General features: G+C 41.4%; 1 protein-coding gene across 1 annotated transcript in view; it reads right to left on the reverse strand.

Moving 5' to 3' along the window:
- The window catches only part of LOC135544393 (protein unc-13 homolog B-like), a 113507-nt gene that overhangs the window by 6342 nt on the left and 89848 nt on the right, over window positions 1-17317 (reverse strand). Inside the window, exons 26-33 of the mRNA XM_064971960.1 lie at window positions 15313-15439; window positions 15132-15228; window positions 14163-14306; window positions 11657-11734; window positions 11483-11560; window positions 7232-7320; window positions 6913-7059; window positions 6634-6757 (exon numbers count right to left, since the gene is read on the reverse strand). Coding sequence (XP_064828032.1) covers window positions 6634-6757; window positions 6913-7059; window positions 7232-7320; window positions 11483-11560; window positions 11657-11734; window positions 14163-14306; window positions 15132-15228; window positions 15313-15439 — 884 coding nt within the window. The remainder of the gene's footprint in view (window positions 1-6633; window positions 6758-6912; window positions 7060-7231; window positions 7321-11482; window positions 11561-11656; window positions 11735-14162; window positions 14307-15131; window positions 15229-15312; window positions 15440-17317) is intronic.

Below are 17317 nucleotides of genomic sequence, written 5' to 3' on the forward strand. Positions count from 1 at the left end.
GTAAGCTTCTGACCCATTGGGAATGTGATGAAAGAAAGAAATGCTGAAATAAATCATTCTCTACTATTATTCGGATGAAATGTCAGGAATTGTGAAAACTGAGTTTAAATGTATTTGGCTAAGGTGTATGTAAACATCCGACTTCAACTGTAACTCTGCCATCTTGGGTTGTATTGGAGAGAGTCTCAGTCTTAAATTATTTTCCACACACATTCTGAGCCTGTATTTAGTTGTCATACTAGTGAGTGCCGAGAATCAACTCTCACATAGGTACGTGGTTGCAAAGGGCATCAGGGTCTTAAAAGTTAGATTTGCAAAGGCTGAGAGCAGCCAATCCAGAAATCTGGCAGTGGCTTCTGATTTAAATTCAATTTTAACAGAAGCGCTTGCGGCAATTTCGATGAGGCTCTCTTGTTCAGATATCGGCAAGGGGCAGGGCACGAAAGGGATAACGAATCCATTTGTTTGTGTCATCCGTTTCGGGAAAGTACCTGCGTAATTGCGCACCCAACTCACTCAGGTGGTTCGCTATTTCACATTTGACAATGTCCATAAGCTTTAGCTCATTTGCAAACAAAAAAATCATACAATGATGGAAAGATCTGTTTGTTGTCCTTGTTAATGCAGACAGAGAAGAGCTCCAACTGCTTAATCATATAGCCTCAATTTTGACCCGCACATTGAATATAGTTGCAGAGAGTCCCTGTAATCTTAGATTCAGACCATTCAGGCAAGAAAAAAACTTCACCCAGACAGGCCGTGTGAGAAACTCATCATGCAAGCGGACAGACAAGTGAAAATTAAGGTCTGTATAGAAAACTTTAAGCACGTCTCTCAATTTAAAAAAACATGTCAATACTTTGCCCCTTGAAAGCCAGCGCACTTCTGTATTTTGTAAAAGCGTTACAAGGTCGCTGCCCATATAATTGCATAGTGCAGATTATACACGAGAGTTCAGGGGCCTTCCTTAAACAAAGTTAATAATTTTCACTGTAGTGTCCAAAACATCTTTCAAGCTGTCAGGCATTCCCTTGGCAGCAAGAGCCTCTCGGTGGATGCTGCAGTGTACCCAATAAATAAAGAAAGTGGCGTCGGGAACAACTGCTTGCACGCGTGTTACCACTCCACTATGTCTCCGTCATGGCTTTTGCGCCATCAGTACAGACACCAACACATATTGACCACCAAAGTCCATTTGATGTCACAAAGCTTTCCAGTACTTTTAAAATATCCTCTCCTGTTGTCCTGGTTGCCAGTGGTTTGCAGAAGAGGATGTCTTCCTTAACCTGTTTGGGCTAGGGGGAAGCATTTTCACTTTTAGATGAAAAGCGTGCTCAGAGTAAACTGCCTCCTACTGTGAGTGTAACACAACTCATATGGCAGGCAAATACCTGAGAAAAAAATCCAAACAGGAAGTGGGAAATCTGAGGTTTGTAGTTTTTAAACTCAGCCCCTATTGAAGTTACAGTGGGATATTGGTTATGTTGCACTTCCTAAGGCTTCCACTAGATGTCAACCATCTTTAGAAACGTGTTTGATGCTTCTACTATAAACGGGGGCTGAATGAGAGGGGAATGAGTCAGAGGTCTGCCAGCAGTCACGAGCTCAGTCACGCGCATTCACGAGAGGTAGCTCTCGTTCCATTGCTTTTCTACAGACAATGGAATTCTTAGTTTGGAACATTATTGAACATTTATGATAGTAAAAAAACAGTAACATAACTTTTTTGAATTTTCGTCCGGCCATTCCGCTGGAAGTTGCACGCGTGTTTCAATTTGTTTACCAAACGCCCTAACAAAAGGAGGTATATGGACATAAATTATGAACTTTATCGAACAAATCAAACATTTATTGTGGAACTGGGATTCGTGGGAGTGCATTCTGATGAAGATCAAAGGTAAGTGAATATTTACAATGCTATTTCTGACTAATATTGACAGCGCAACATGGGGAATATTTATTTTGACTGGTTTGGGCTCTGAGCTCCGTACTCAGATTATTGCATGGTATGCTTTTTCTGTAAAGTTTTTTTGAAATCTGATACAGAGGTAAAGGAGAAGTTTATCTAAAGTTCCATGCATAACACTTGAATTTTCAAGTGATGTGGCTCTCTGCAAAATCACCGCATGTTTTGGAAGTAAAACATTACTGAACGTAACGTGCCAATGTATAATTAGATTTTTGGATATAAATATGCACTTTATCGAACAAAACATACATGTATTGTGTAACATGAAGTCCTATGAGTGTCATCTGATGAAGATCATCAAAGGATATTGATTAAATTTCTCTATTTGTGCTTTTTGTGATTCCTCTCTTTGGCTGAAAAAAATGGCTGGATTTTTCTGTGACTTGGTGGTGACCTAACATAATCGTTTGTGGAGCTTTCGCTGTTAAGCATTTTTAAAATCAGACACTGTGGCTGGATTAATGAGAATTGTATCTTTAAAATGGTGCCTAATACTTGTATGTTTGAGATTTGATTTATGAGATTTCTAGCGGAACCCCATTCCCAGACAGGTTAATTGACCCCCCATAAACATAACAGACATTTACCAGGAGCTGTGCCAGGCCCGCCACGTCTGTTGACTCATCCAGCTGTAACACACATCATTCACTGGCTTGTACGCGAAGCAGTAATTGTTTCAAAACATCTTCTGCCATGTCACTGATGCGTTGTGAAACAGTGTTGTTTGATGAAGGCATTGTCTGTAGTTATTTTGGCCTTTTCCTCCAGCATTGTCCCAGCCATATCCACGGCAGCAGGAAGAATGAAGTCCTCCACAATAGTATGGGGCTTGCCTGTCCTAGCCACTCGGTAGCTCACCATATAAGACACTTCTAGACCCTTCTTATTAAATGGTATCTGTTGCTTTTATACATGTCTTACTACTTGAAAGTTGTCTTAATTCTCGCTCAAAAAACTACCCTGGCTTCTTTTTCAAAATGGCATGTTTAGTTTCTAAATGTCTCCACAGGAGTGAAGGTTTAATTGAGTTGTAGTTTTGCACATGTAACACACTTGCTGAGGAAAGGCACTACTCCCAATACAAGTGAACCCCAACTCAATGCAGTTCTCATCATATTTGCACCTCTTTGATGGTCCAACGTCCCAGTCTGTTGTTCGGTGCTTTCCCGGGTAAGGGGGCAGTAGCTCTTCGGCTGGATCAGATTCACAACTGTCAGTGTCCATACTAGCTCGGCTAACAACAAATGTAGAATTACTGATGCTAGCATTGGATGTGCTCGTGGAAGCAGAACAACTTGTGTTGTCAACAGAATTTATCCATTATCGAGCAAACGGAATGAGCAGCAGCTACGTTTGGCTACATAAAGACTGTTAGTGGAATTCCCGCAACAGAGTAACGGTTAATGTGATTGGATGTTAATTATTTGACTCGGCTACCTGCATTTGACATTGCGTTGTTATTTCGCTGAACACTAGATGGTTAAATTTTATTTTTGGCAGTGAAACGAAGCTACTCAAAAAACCTCACCCAAATGTATAGGCCAGTTGGAAAATAGAAATGGACTATTTAAACATGTGAAGAACCCCAGTTCGGGAATATCTGCTCCAGGACAAGGTAACTTTTATCAACATATTCGCCTGTATTTAGCCCCCCAAAAATGAAATGCTAATTAGCTGCTAACGTGGCTATCATAAATAACTACAAATTCCATGATGATCTGGACGAGACTGACAAATTGAGGCAAAGGTAAGAATCTCTGGATTAATTATCTAATGTTAGCTAAATGTAGTAATTCTGTGAACTTTCTGGTGCAAGTTTAAAATGGACAGTACCTGTTAGCAAAGGTGTCAGCTAGAGATGATGTGTAGAAGCTTGCAGGGATTTGTAGTTTTGCATGATACTAATTAAATCAAATCAAAGTTTATTTGTCACGTGCGCCGAATACCTTACAGTGAAATGCTTACTTACAGGCTATAACCAACAGTGCAATTTTAAAAAAATGTATTAGGTGAACAATAGGTAAGTAAAGAAATCAAATCAACAGTAAAAAGACAGTGAAAAAAAGAACAGTAGCGAGGCAATATACAGTAGCGATGCTATAAAAGTAGCGAGGCAATATACAGTAGCAAGGCTATATACAGGCACCAGTTAGTCAGGCTGATTGAGGTAGTATGTACATGTCGATATGGTTAAAGTGAATATGCATATACGATTAACAGAGAGTAGCAGTAGTGTAAAAGAGGGGTTGGCGGGTGGTGGGACACAAGACAGATAGCCTGGTTAGCCAATGTGCGGGGGCACTGGTTGGTCGGGTTCATTGAGGTAGTATATACATGAATGTATAGTTAAAGTGACTATGCATATATGATAAACAGAGTAGCAGCAACGTAAATGAGGGGTGGGGGGTACACAATGCAAATAGTCCGGGTAGCCATTTGATTACATGTTCAGGAGTCTTATGGCTTGGGGGTATAAATTAAGAATTTTCGAATCTGAGAGTGAATAGAAACGAATATATTGATAAAAGTCACCGTGTTCGAAAGAGACTTACATGGTTTTCAAAATGTCATGCCAAGGTAAGTCTACTTGAAACACAGCCCTTACTTTAAGTGTTTCATCAAAACCAATGGGAAAAACTAACGGTGGAAAAACAATTGGAACCAAAACATTGCAGAATATAATGCCTCTCATTGGAGGACCTAGACCTACACTTTGCCACATTGTGGAGCATTGTATGATGTATATATTGTTTTTTTAATCAATAAAAACGAAGTACCTTAATATAGTAAAAAAAAAAACCTCGAGATGGGATTTTTTTTTATGAAGTTGAACATGTGCTCTTTATGACAGAACAAACAATTAAAATGATATCACTGCCAGTTTTGGCTTTGTGGCCAAAAAAAGTATCTCCATTAACCAATACGTAAAGAGTAATATTAGAAGATGAATTTGGAAGCACTTTGGCCAACCTGAAGACTAGATGTCATACCCAAGCATTTCTGGAATATTGTCAGGCATTACATTAATTTGAGCAAATACACAAATGTATGTACAGTACCAGTCAGAAGTGTGGACACACCTACTCTTTCCAGGGTTTTTCTTCATTTTACTATTTTACATTGTAGAATAATAGTGTAGACATCAAAACTATGGAATCATATTTTACATTTGAGATTCTTCAAAGTAGCCACCTTTTGCCTTGATGACAGCTTTGCACACTCTTGGCATTCTCTCCACCAGCATCATGAGGTAGTCACCTGGAATACATTTCAATTAACAGGTGTGCCTTGTTAAAAGTTAAATTTGTGGATTTTTTTTCCTTCTTAATGTATTTGAGCCAATAAAATCAGTTGTGTTGTGACAAGGTAGGGGTGGTATACAGAAGATAGCCCTATTTGATAAAAGACCAGGTACATATTGTAAGAACAGCTCAAATAAGCAGAGAAACGACAGTCCATCATTACTTTAAGACATGAAGGTCAATCAATCCACAAAATGTCAAGAACATTGAAAGTTTCATCAAGTGCTATGATGAAACTGGCTCTCATGAGGATTGCCACAGGAAAGGAAGACCCAGAGTTAACTCTGCGGCAGAGGATAAGTTCATTAGAGTTACCAGCCTCAGATATTGCAGCCCAAATAAATGCATCACAGAGTTCAAGTAATAGACATCTCAACATCAACTGTTCAGAGGAGACTGCGTGAATCAGGTCTTCATGATCGATTTGCTGAAAAGAAACCACTACTAAAAGGACACCAATAATAAGAAGAGACTTGCTTGGGCCAAGAAACACAAGCAATGGACATGAGACCGGTGGAAATCTATCCTTTGGTCTGATGAGTCCAAATTTGAGATATTTGGTTCCAACCGCTGTGTCTTTGTGAGACGCAGAGTAGGTGAACGGATGAACTCCGCACGTGTGATTCCCACCGTGAAGCATGAAGGAGGAGGTGTGGGGGTGCTTTTCTGGTGACATGGTCTGTGATTTATTTAGAATTCCAGGCACAGTTAACCAGCATGGCTACCACAACGATATATCCCTTCTGGTTTGTGTTTAGTGGGACTATCATTTGTTTTTTTAACGAGAATGACACAACACACCTCCAGGCTGTGAAAGGGCTATTTGACCAAGAAGGAGAGTGATGAGTGCTGCATCAGATGACCTGGCCTCCACAATCACCCGACCTCAACCCAACTGAGATTGTTTGGAATGAATTGGACCGCAGATTGAAGGAAAAGAAGCCAACAAGTGCTCAGCATATGTGGAAACTGCTTCAAGACTGTTGGAAAAGCATTCCAGGTGAAGCTGGTTGAGAGAATGCCAAGAGTGTGCAAAGCTGTAATAGTTTTGAAGTATTCACTATTAGAAAATAGTAAAAAATAAAGAAAAACCCTTGAATGAGTAGGTGTGTCCAAACGTCTGACTGGTACTGCACATGCATCTCTGGAGTACATTTTAAGGCATTACATGCATTTTAGCAAAAGTGCAAATGTATCTACATGTATTTAACATAAATATTTAACCTCCAGGTAAAATGTTTTTGTTTTTTTCCAAATGGGGTGGAAAAGAACATGCATAACATTAGGAGAGTGTTTGGAGTAGAGAGCCATGAGAAAAAGGCCACGTTTTAAAAGGTGAATGTTGAGGGTGTTAGGTCTTACAAAAGTGCCATTTCCTTGCGGAAGGACAATGGTCTTCTCCAGGCTGCTCATCACAATCCTCCACAGCTCCTTCAGAACCCGCTTCAGAACCGTCTTCTCACACGCCGAGGCAAACAGCGTCAACCTGCATACATACACACACTCAATGTATGTTGTGCCATGCAACATGGCACAACACACTGACAATAACACCTTTGACTTCATAGAGAAGGCCCTAAAATGTACGCCACCAAAACAGTGACCATAGCAAAGCAGGAGAGAATCAAGGGTTCCACTCACTTTGAATCCAAGAAGTCCATGAGTGGCCGCAGCATGTTGTCGGAGTCGGCCTCCACCACGTTGTGGCTGTTGGCGTTGACTGGGCCCTTGATCTGATAGAGCAGAGAGGCCATCTGTCTCATACAGTCATCAATATGGACCTGGAAACTATAGGAGAGAAAGGAGCCACAGAGGTTATGGGTCAGAGCAAAAAATTGCCTACAGAGTCTGTGTGCAAGAGACTACAGTACAAACATTAGGAATGAGTGAATTGTAGAGTATGGGGAGAGTGTACATGTTTGAATCTTAGGACTGCGTGTGTGTGTGTGGGTGTGTGTACCTGTTTCCAAATGTGGTACTCAGCTCATCCAGCACATTGTTCAGCTTGACCTGAAGCTCGTTCAGGAGGTCACTAGCGTCTGTGTCCAGCTGCAGATGGACAGACAGGCAGAAAGAGAAAGGCATAAAGATAGACATTAAGGCAGACAGACGCAGAGAAAAACAGTCTGATAAGTACGAGTACGGCACGTTTTACTTTACCATGTAACATGTTATATCAGCATGATTCTCACAAACCAGAGAACACACATACTGTGAAGTGTGCATATTGCAAGCCAAAGTAGAGCACATGATAATCCATCATCAATGGAGGAAAAGTTATTTTTTTCGCCAGTAAATTAACAAACACGGCAAGAAAAGGCATCAAACATTTTCATAGAAAGTGAAAATAGGACATGTTTGACGGAAGTAGTGAGATTCCCTATAATTGCAATGCACAACATGTCACTGCTACTTCTTTTCTATTTAATTATAGTCACTCTGTTTTATTAGACACACACTCCTGCAGAATAATCAAACTTTTTGCATGTAATAATCACCACCTTCAAAGAAATATGATTAAAGAAAATGAAGTTTTATTATGACAGCAGATTCATGATATTGACTAAGAAGTATACACTATTAGAGGAGCCACCAGGTGTCTCGTGTCCCAGATCTACAACCACAGCATCGGTCTGACAGAAACCATCTCACAGAGGCCTAAAGCAACCCCAGCCAGACAGATAACATGATGTAGCCCATTAAGCTAATACTCCAATAAGCCAGCTGATACATGGACTGCCAGGGACTAGACTACATGTCTAGGGTGTAGACGAGGGTACAGTATAGGACAGCTGTGGGGGAGACTACTGAAGGAGTTCTGCACCAGTGGATACAAGGAAGGCTTACAGGGGCTATAGGGAGAGACAGAGTATGTTTTTCATGAGCATCCTGTGTGTGTGTATACTGCTGAGTAAGTGACTGTTAGTGACTGTGATGCACGAGTGTGTTACTGTGGATCGCCACTCACTGAGGATGTCACTACACTCACCTTTACCTCCTCTTTCTTTTCAGGCTATCCGAGAGCGGTAGGGAAAAACGATACGGCAACATGTACTGTCATCTCTTATGAAGAGATGGCATTGAGTAAAAACAACCCACACTGCTAGCAATATATGGCAAATACCTGAAGAGCAAGTAAATCTTTTGACCAATGAACCAGTGTCATTTTTGTGAGCAGCATAGCTACCCCTCAACTACACAACGAAAGACACACACTAACCCACCTTTTCCTCTTCTATGGTTTCACGATGGGGAACCATAAAATTAGGAATTAGAGTAATTTAATAGGATCTCTGTGGGGTTAACTTTATTCCACGGACTCCATGTGCAGTCTTCTAATGATAACATAAACCAACCAGTCTTTCTATCCACATAATCAGTTATGACCTGCTGGTCATGGGCGGCAGGGTAGCCTAGTGGTTAGAGCGTTGGACTAGTAACCGGAAGGTTGGGAGTTCAAACCCCCGAGATGACAAGGTACAAATCTGTCGTTCTGCCCCTGAACAGGCAGTTAACCCACTGTTCCCAGGCCGTCATTGAAAGTAAGAATTTGTTCTTAACTGACTTGCCTGGTTTAATAAATAAAAAATAAAAAAAAATGTGGGAGGTGAGTTACATACTCTATCTACAACACCACTTTGGTAACTATCAAACTGCCCCCAACTATCAAAATGCACAACCACCTTATCTTCCTCATTATCCTAGTCAATATTTAGCAGTGAAGGAAATATCTATTTACACTCAAGTTATCAAACTTTTGTGCTACAATTCAATCATGGGTGTGTAAACCAAAACTAAGGGATTACTAAGCCAAACTACTTTACTCAACATCCAATAACTCAGTTACAACTCAGTAAGAATGGGACAATAATTCAGAATGAAGCCGGTCCTCTTCATACTTAACATACAGTACCAGTCAAAAAATTGGACACACCTACTCATTCAAGGGCTTTTCTTTACTTTCAATATTTTCTACATTGTAGACATCAAAACTATGAAATAAAAAGTGTTAAACAATGTTATATTTGAGATTCTTCAAAGTAGCCACCCTTTGCCTTGATGACAGCTTTGCACATTCTTGGCATTCTCTCATCCAGCTTCATGAGGTAGTCACCTGGAATGCATTTCAATTAACAGGTGTGCCTTGCTAAAAGTTAAATTTGTGGAATTTCTTTCCTTCCTAATGCGTTTGAGCGAGTCAGTTGCGATGTGACAAGGTAGGGGTGGTATACAGGAGATAGTCCTATTTGGTAAAAGACCACGTCCATATTATGGCAAGAACAGCTCAAATAAGCAAAGAGAAACGACAGGCCATCATTACTTTCAGTCAATGTGGGAAATCTCAAAAACCATCAAGCGCTATGATGAGGACCGCCACAGGAAAGCAAGACCCAGAGTTAACTCTGCTGCAGAGGATAAGTTCATTAGAGTTACCAGCCTTAGATATTGCAGCCCAAATAAATGCATCACAGAGTTCAAATAACAGACACATATCAACATCAACTGTTCAGAGGAGACTGCGTGAATCAGGCCTTCATGGTCGATTTGCTGCAAAGCAACCACTACTAAAGGACACCAATAATAAGAAGAGACATGCTTGGGCCAAAAAACACAAGCAATGGACATTAGACAAGTGGAAATCTGTCCTTTGGTCTGATGAGTCCAAATTTGAGATTTTTGCTTCCAACGCTGTCTTTGTGAGATGCAGAGTAGGTAAACTGATGGTTCCCATCGTGAAGCATGGTGGAGGAGGGGTGATGGTGTGCTTTGCTGGTGTCACTGTCTGTGATTGATTTAGAATTCAAGGCACACCTAACCAGCATGGCTACCACACCATTCTGTGGGACTATAATTCATTTTTCAACAGGACAATGATCCAGCACACCTCCAGGCTGTGTAAGGACTATTTGACCAAGAAGGAGAGTGATGAGTGCTGCATCAGATGACCTGTTCTCCACAATCACCCAATCTCAACCCAATTGACATGGACCGCAGAGTGAAGGAAAAGGAGCTAACAAGTGCTCAGCATATGTGGGAACTGCTTCAAGACTGTTGTAAAAGCATTACAGGTGAAGCTGGTTGAGAGAATGCCATAGTTTATTTAATAGTGTTGATGTCTTCACTATTATTCTACAATGTAGAAAATCATAAAAATAAAGAAAAACCCTTGAATGAGTAGGTGTGTCCAAACTTTTGACTGGCACTGTTCATATAACTACATTGTGCTCTTAAAGTAGGGATGCTAAACATAGGGAAGGTCAGACCATACATAGCTTTTTTGCCCTCTAGGAAGTTGATGTAGGGAAATAATATAAATCACCAAGGGCATATGTTAATGTAACAGTCTAGTCTACACAATAAGAAGTGGCTTATACAGTACACTATGCTATTTATCTAATGCTCTATTCTTCATGACAGGATGACATCAACGATACTCTAAATCAGCGATTCTCAACTGCTGAGTCACAGTTGAGAAAAGTTTGCTGAAATTAACTTACATTTTTAAATTAACTTGATCTCTAAAAAGAAATCTTCAATCTTAACAATATTTTCAATACAGAGCTATTTAGCGGATTTGGTTGATTTTCTGGTCTCAAATCAGTGAGCTTAACATTCTTCATCAAGAAAATGGGAAAAATTGACTTATTGACAATGAAAAAGGTGGGACTGCTGTTCCCTTGTCATATTACTGCTACATTTACTATCAAATTTGCGTTGCAAATATTGGGTCGCGACAGACAACCTGGTTCAATTTAGGTCCTGAGGCAAAATCAGTTGAGATCCGCTGCTCTAAATCATGTGGACCATCTCCATACCATTGCTTCCTTGTTTGCTAACTGGTACAGAAAGACACAAATACCATGTTCATGACCTTGTCTATGAAGAGCAGTTTCAACATCATTGAACCATATGTTCACAACTTCACACATAACAAATAATTGAGATTCTTTATTTCTCTAGGTGTGATGCCAGAGTAGCACATCATTCACTCCTTTAAATCCAAACCTGCTAACACCAAAGTCTGCTCAACTAGCTGCATAAGCCCAGAGACACACTGAGCCTGTAGACTTCTCCAGCAGGTTCCTGGTGGTCCGTAGCACAGTGAGGAAGAACACTGTTCACCCCCACCCACCACCCCAGCTCCATCTTACCCATCTGTGGAAGAAGCCATTTGTTATTATCTCTTCCTATACATAGTGTCGCTGCTTACCCGTTTGGCACCCATGGACTCAAACATCTTCTCCAGCTGGATCCGCAACTGCTGCACATTATTCATCAGTACACACGTCTACACAGGGGGAGAGAGAGGTACAGAGACCCGTTTAAATCTCTGCAAAAAAACCCACCAATGATATGTTGTGTAAAGCAGGATATGAAGACTTACAATCTTCTCTTTGTCAGAGTAGGAGGGGAAGCTCTTGGTCAGAATGGCACTGTACTGCAGAAGAACTTTGACAATAGTCTGTGGGCAGGAAAACAAGTAATTAAACTGTCCAACTAAATATGGGTGACATGTCCTTGGAAATATATTTCATCAAACCACTAAATGACCATCATCCATTTCTGTGAATGCGAAGTGGTCTTTTTACACAGGCTAGAGGCTAGTGTGGTTATTATGTAAAGTTAAAGGGTATGTATGTGAGGTTACTGCCAAAAGGCCTCTGAAAGTATGAATGTATTCCCTGGATGTATTCTTTGTGATGCAGAACCACAGTCTCTCTATAAGCTGTGCCAGGCCAGGCTAGCCCCAGGGATCTAGCCCCAGGGAGAAGGAGAGAGGGAATATTAAATGATGTTGTCCCATTAGTCATTTTGATTTAATGAGAACATATCATATCCAATTCCTTTTAGACAAATGTGAAAGTCCCTCAGTCCCTCAAAAGTCCCTCCGGCTACTTTTATTGAAATGTGATTTACTGGGGCTCATATTTGTAATAAGCGTACACTACTCTCAAATAAGAAAAGCAATGGTAAGGATTTCTCTGAAGGGCAGAGTTGGCTGTTTTCAGGCCTAGAAAATGCTCTGGGCGGTCATGAATCACTTTAATAAGATTTGGGGATATTGCAAAGGTTTGAGCCAGTGTTGTCGTACTTGAGACCGGTCTCAGTCCCAAGACTACATATTGAGTGTTTGTGTGTGGAACACATTTTTATTCAGTTTTGACTTGGCCTTGGACAGTGAGTACTCATCATTTCTTCCTGAGACCAGCAGAGTAAAAACACTCCATATATCAGCTTCCATTCAGCCAGGCAAAATATATACACTAATTTCATGAAACATACAGTGCATTTTGAAAGTATTCAGACCCCATGACTTTTTCCACATTATGTTACAGCCTCATTCTAAAATGTATTCAATATTTTTCAATCTACACACAACACCCCATAATGACAAAGCAAAAGAAGTTTAGACATTTTTGCAAAAACAGAAATACCTTATTTCCGTAAGTATTCAGACCCTTTACTTAGTATTTTGTTGAAGCACCAACACTCCCTACCGAGTTCCAAACTGCCTCTGGAAACAATGTCAGCACAAGAACTGTTTCGCGAGCTTCATGAAATGGGTTTCCATGGCCAAGCAGACGCACACAAGCCTAAGATCACAATGCGCAATGCCAAGCGTCGGGTGGAGTGGAGTAAAGCTTGCCACCGTTGGACTCTGGAGCAGTGGAAACGCATTCTCTGGAGTGATGAATCACGTTTCACCATCTGACAGTCCAATGGACGAAACTTGGTTTGGTGGATGCCAGGAAAACACTACCTGACCCAATGTATAGTGCCAACTGTAAAGTTTGGTGGAGGAAAGGTAAAAGTAACCGAAAGGTTGCAAGATCAAATTCCCGAGCTGACAAGGTACAAATCTGTCGTTCTGCCCCTGAACAAGGCAGTTAACCCACTGTTCCTAGGCCGTCATTGAAAATAAGAATTTGTTCTTAACTGACTTGCCTAGTAAAATTAAGGTAAAATAAAAAATAAAATAAAAAATGACATTCTAGACGATTCTGTGCTTCCAACTTTGTGGCAACAGTTTGGGGAAGGCCCTTTCCTGCTTCAGCATGACAATATACCCTGTGCATAAAGCGAGGTCCATACAGAAATACTTTTTCGAGATCGGTGAGGAAGCCCTGACCTCAACCCCATCTAACACCTTTGGGATAAATTGGAACGCTGACTGAGAGCCAGGCCTAATCGCCTAACATCAGTGCCCGACCTCACTAATGGAAAATTACTGCTCCCTATTGCACAGTGACCCGTTGGCCTTCAAAAAGTCCCAATGGGTGACTTAGCTAGTTGGATTTATCTCCCCAGAGACCACCAAAGACAAATCCTGATTATAACTTTTTTCCTATTTAGTTTTAACCCTTTCCTTTCTAACAAACACTGAAGAGCTTAAATTAGAACATCATTGAAAAGATTAATATAATAATAATTATTGTTGTAATTTCATAAATCCTTTCACTGAAAGCGTAGAAGGCCACACTATATTTGGGTTAGTAATCATTTGCAGAGTGGCTCTATCTTCCTTCAGCATGCATTTATTCTGAATGTCTAAATAATCTACATGTTATTCTGAAACATGAACACAGAAATACTGGACATTTTGTCATGGTGACAATTTGACAGAATTGCAGTCATGGTCTTGAAATGGATTCAAATTTTTCTGGTCTTGACTCAGTCTCGACCCCCCCCAAATGCCAAACTCTGCCTCCCATTGTTTGAAAAACATTTCAAGCCAAAACTCCAAATAAAGCATGACCCAGGACGAGGCTCCCTCACATGAATCTCACAGAGGGTGGAGATATGAGAGAGCAATCTATCCCTCCAGGCATTGGTCTACAGTACACACAGATATGACATGTAGGTAGGTACGATGCGAAGGATAAGGTTACCTTGGCGAATCGTCGGCTGTAGTGAGCCATGACCTTGGGGTCAGGGCAGTCCAGTTTCTTGATGATCTCAAAGCTCTGGTTGAGCTGGGTGAAGACGTCCACCACAGAGCAGGAGAAAAGAGCATGCTCAGATGTCTGCTGGAACTGGGAGGAGAAGGGGATGAAGACAAAGGTAACTATATAGTTTATAGTGAATAACTGACAAAGATGTAAGGGACAATCAACGAGGGGCTATGCATATTATCGAAAATAATGAACAATGTGGAAGGTGCGTTCCATGACACCTTCCACAGTGGAAGGAGTGGAACTGACCTTCCTTGAACGGAGTTGCATTATTTTCCAGAGAACGCATAGAGCCCCGAGTTGATTATCCATTTTATAATTCAACACATTTGCCACTAGAAATGTGTTCATTTGTTGGTAGAAACGAGTTCAACATTCACTGAAGTAGTTAAAGTTTACTAGATAGCAACAGTAGTTGCATTGGTAACTAAACAGTTAAAATAGTTTAGCTAACCAAACCATCAGTCCTAGCTTGCTATTATGAAAATCGAAATCAACAATGCCAATAAATGTTTTTAATTCCACTTTTGCTTTCAAAAGCAGCTCAAACAAAGCATGTAAGAATGAACTAATAGCCATTGAATTCTACCATGCTGATATACCATGCGCTATAGGGAATTATAAACTGGGTGGTTTGAGCACTGAATGCTGATTGGCTGAAAGCCGTGGTATATCAGACCATATACCATGGGTATGACAAACATTTATTTTTACTGTTCTAATTACATTGGTAACTAGTTTATCATAGCAATAAGGCACCTCAGGGTTTGTGGTATATGGCTAAGGGCTGTTTCCAGGCACTTCGTGTTGCGTTGTGCCTGAGAACAGCCCTGGGTCGTGGTATATAGACAATATACCACATCCCCTTGTGCCTTATTGCTTAAATAACTACTACCAGTTACTCACTCCATCTTTCTTGTCTCTCTCCAGAGCTCCGTGCATGAACTCCATGGAAACGTACTCATTCTCATCCAGCCACTGCAGCACAAACTGTAAGAACCACCTGAAAGAATGAAGTAAGGGGTAAAAAGGGTGAACCTATTTTTAGACATTTCTGTTAAGTTTAGAAAACTCATGGTTAACTCACGATGGGTAGTCGGGGACAACGCTATTGAAGTTTGGCAGGTCTTTCACATACTCATTGTACAGCCACTTGACCTTGAAGTGCAGGTTCATGTAGTCAGCACTCTTACACAGCCGGTGTTTCTCATGCTCTGTGGCGACAAACACACCAGTGGGAGTTTGTGTCTCTAAGTGTGTGTTTGTGTGTGTGCGCATGTCTGAGTGTGTACAGTCGTGGCCAAAAGTTTTGAGAATAACACAAATATTAATTCCACAAAGTTTGCTGCTTCAGTGTCGTTAGATTGTTCGCCAACAGAGATGGCCGCGTCGCGTTCCTAGGAAACTAAGAAGTATTTTGTTTTTTTACGTGTTATTTCTTACATTGGTACCCCAGGTAATCTTAGGTTTCATTACATACAGTCTGGAGGAACTACTGGACATAAGAGCAACGTCAACTCACCATCATTACGACCAGGAATAGGACTTTCCCGAAGCGGATCCTCTGTTTTGCCCACCACCCAGGACAATGGATCGGATCCCAGCCGGCGCACCAAAACAACGAAGCAGTAAAAGGGGCAGACGAAGCAGTCTTCTGGTCAGGCTCCGGAGATAGGCACATTGCGCACCGCTCCCGAGCATACTACTCGCCAATGTCCAGTCTCTTGACAACAAGGTTGATGAAATCCGAGCAAGGGTAGCATTCCAGAGAGACAGAGACTAACATTCTTTATTTCACGGAAACATAGCTCACTCGAGACACGCTATCGGAGTCGGTACAGCAAGGTGGTTTCTTCACGCATCGAGCCGACAGAAACAAGCATCTTTCTGGTAAGAAGAGAGGCGGGGGGGGGGGTATGCCTTACAATTAACGAGACTTGGTGTGATCATGACAACATACAGGTCCTCAAGTCCTTCTGTTCACCTGATTTAGAATTCCTCACAATCAAATGTCGACCGCATTACCTAGCAAGAGAATTCTCTTCGATTATAATCACAGCTGCTATATTCCCCCCCAAGTAGACACAGATGGCCCTGAACGAACTTTATTTGACTCTATGTAAACTGGAAACCACATATGTCGAGGCTGCATTCATTGTACCTGGGGATTTTAACAAGGCTAATCTGAAAACAAGACTCCCTAAATTCTATCAGCATATTGATTGTGCTACCAGGGCTGGTAAAACCCTGGATCATTGTTATTCTAACTTCCGCGACACACATAAGGCCCTCCCCTGCCCTGACCACGTCTCCATTTTGTTGCTTCCTGCCTATAGACAGAGACTAAAACAGGAAGCTCCCACGCTCAGGTCTGTTCAACACTGGTCCGACCAATCTGATTCCACGCTTCAAGATTGCTTCGATCATGTGGATTGGGATATGTTCCGCATTGCTTCAAACAACAACATTGACGAATACGCTGATTCGGTGAGCGAGTTCATTAGCAAGTGCATTGGCGATTTCGTACCCACAACAACAATTAATACATTTCCAAACCAGAAACCGTGGATTGATGGCAGCATTCGCGCGAAACTGAAAGTGCGAACCACTGCTTTTAACCACGGCAAGGTGACCGGAAACATGATCAAATACAAAACAGTGTAGCTATTAACCTCAGCAAGGCAATCAAACAAGCTAAGCGTCAGTGTAGAGACAAAGTAGTCACAATTCAACAGCTCAGACACAAGAGGTGTGTGGCAGGGTCTACAGTCAATCACAGATTACAAAAAGAAAACCAGCCCCGTCGCGGACCCGGATGTGTTGTTCTCAGACAGACTAAACAACTTCTTTGCCAGCTTTGAGGACAATACAGTGCCACTGACACGGCCCGCTACCAAAACCTGCGGACTCTCCTTCACTGCAGCCGGATGTGAGTAAAACATTTAAACGTGTTAACCCTCGCAAGGCTGCAGGCCAAGACGACATCCCCAGCCGCGTCCTCAGAGCATGCACAGACCAGCTGGCTGGTGTGTTTACGGACATATTCAATCAACACTTATCCCAGTCTGCTGTTCACACATGCTTCAAGAGGG

This window comes from Oncorhynchus masou, chromosome 8 (assembly GCF_036934945.1).
Source record: "Oncorhynchus masou masou isolate Uvic2021 chromosome 8, UVic_Omas_1.1, whole genome shotgun sequence".
In the NCBI taxonomy this organism is placed as follows: Eukaryota; Metazoa; Chordata; class Actinopteri; order Salmoniformes; family Salmonidae; genus Oncorhynchus; species Oncorhynchus masou.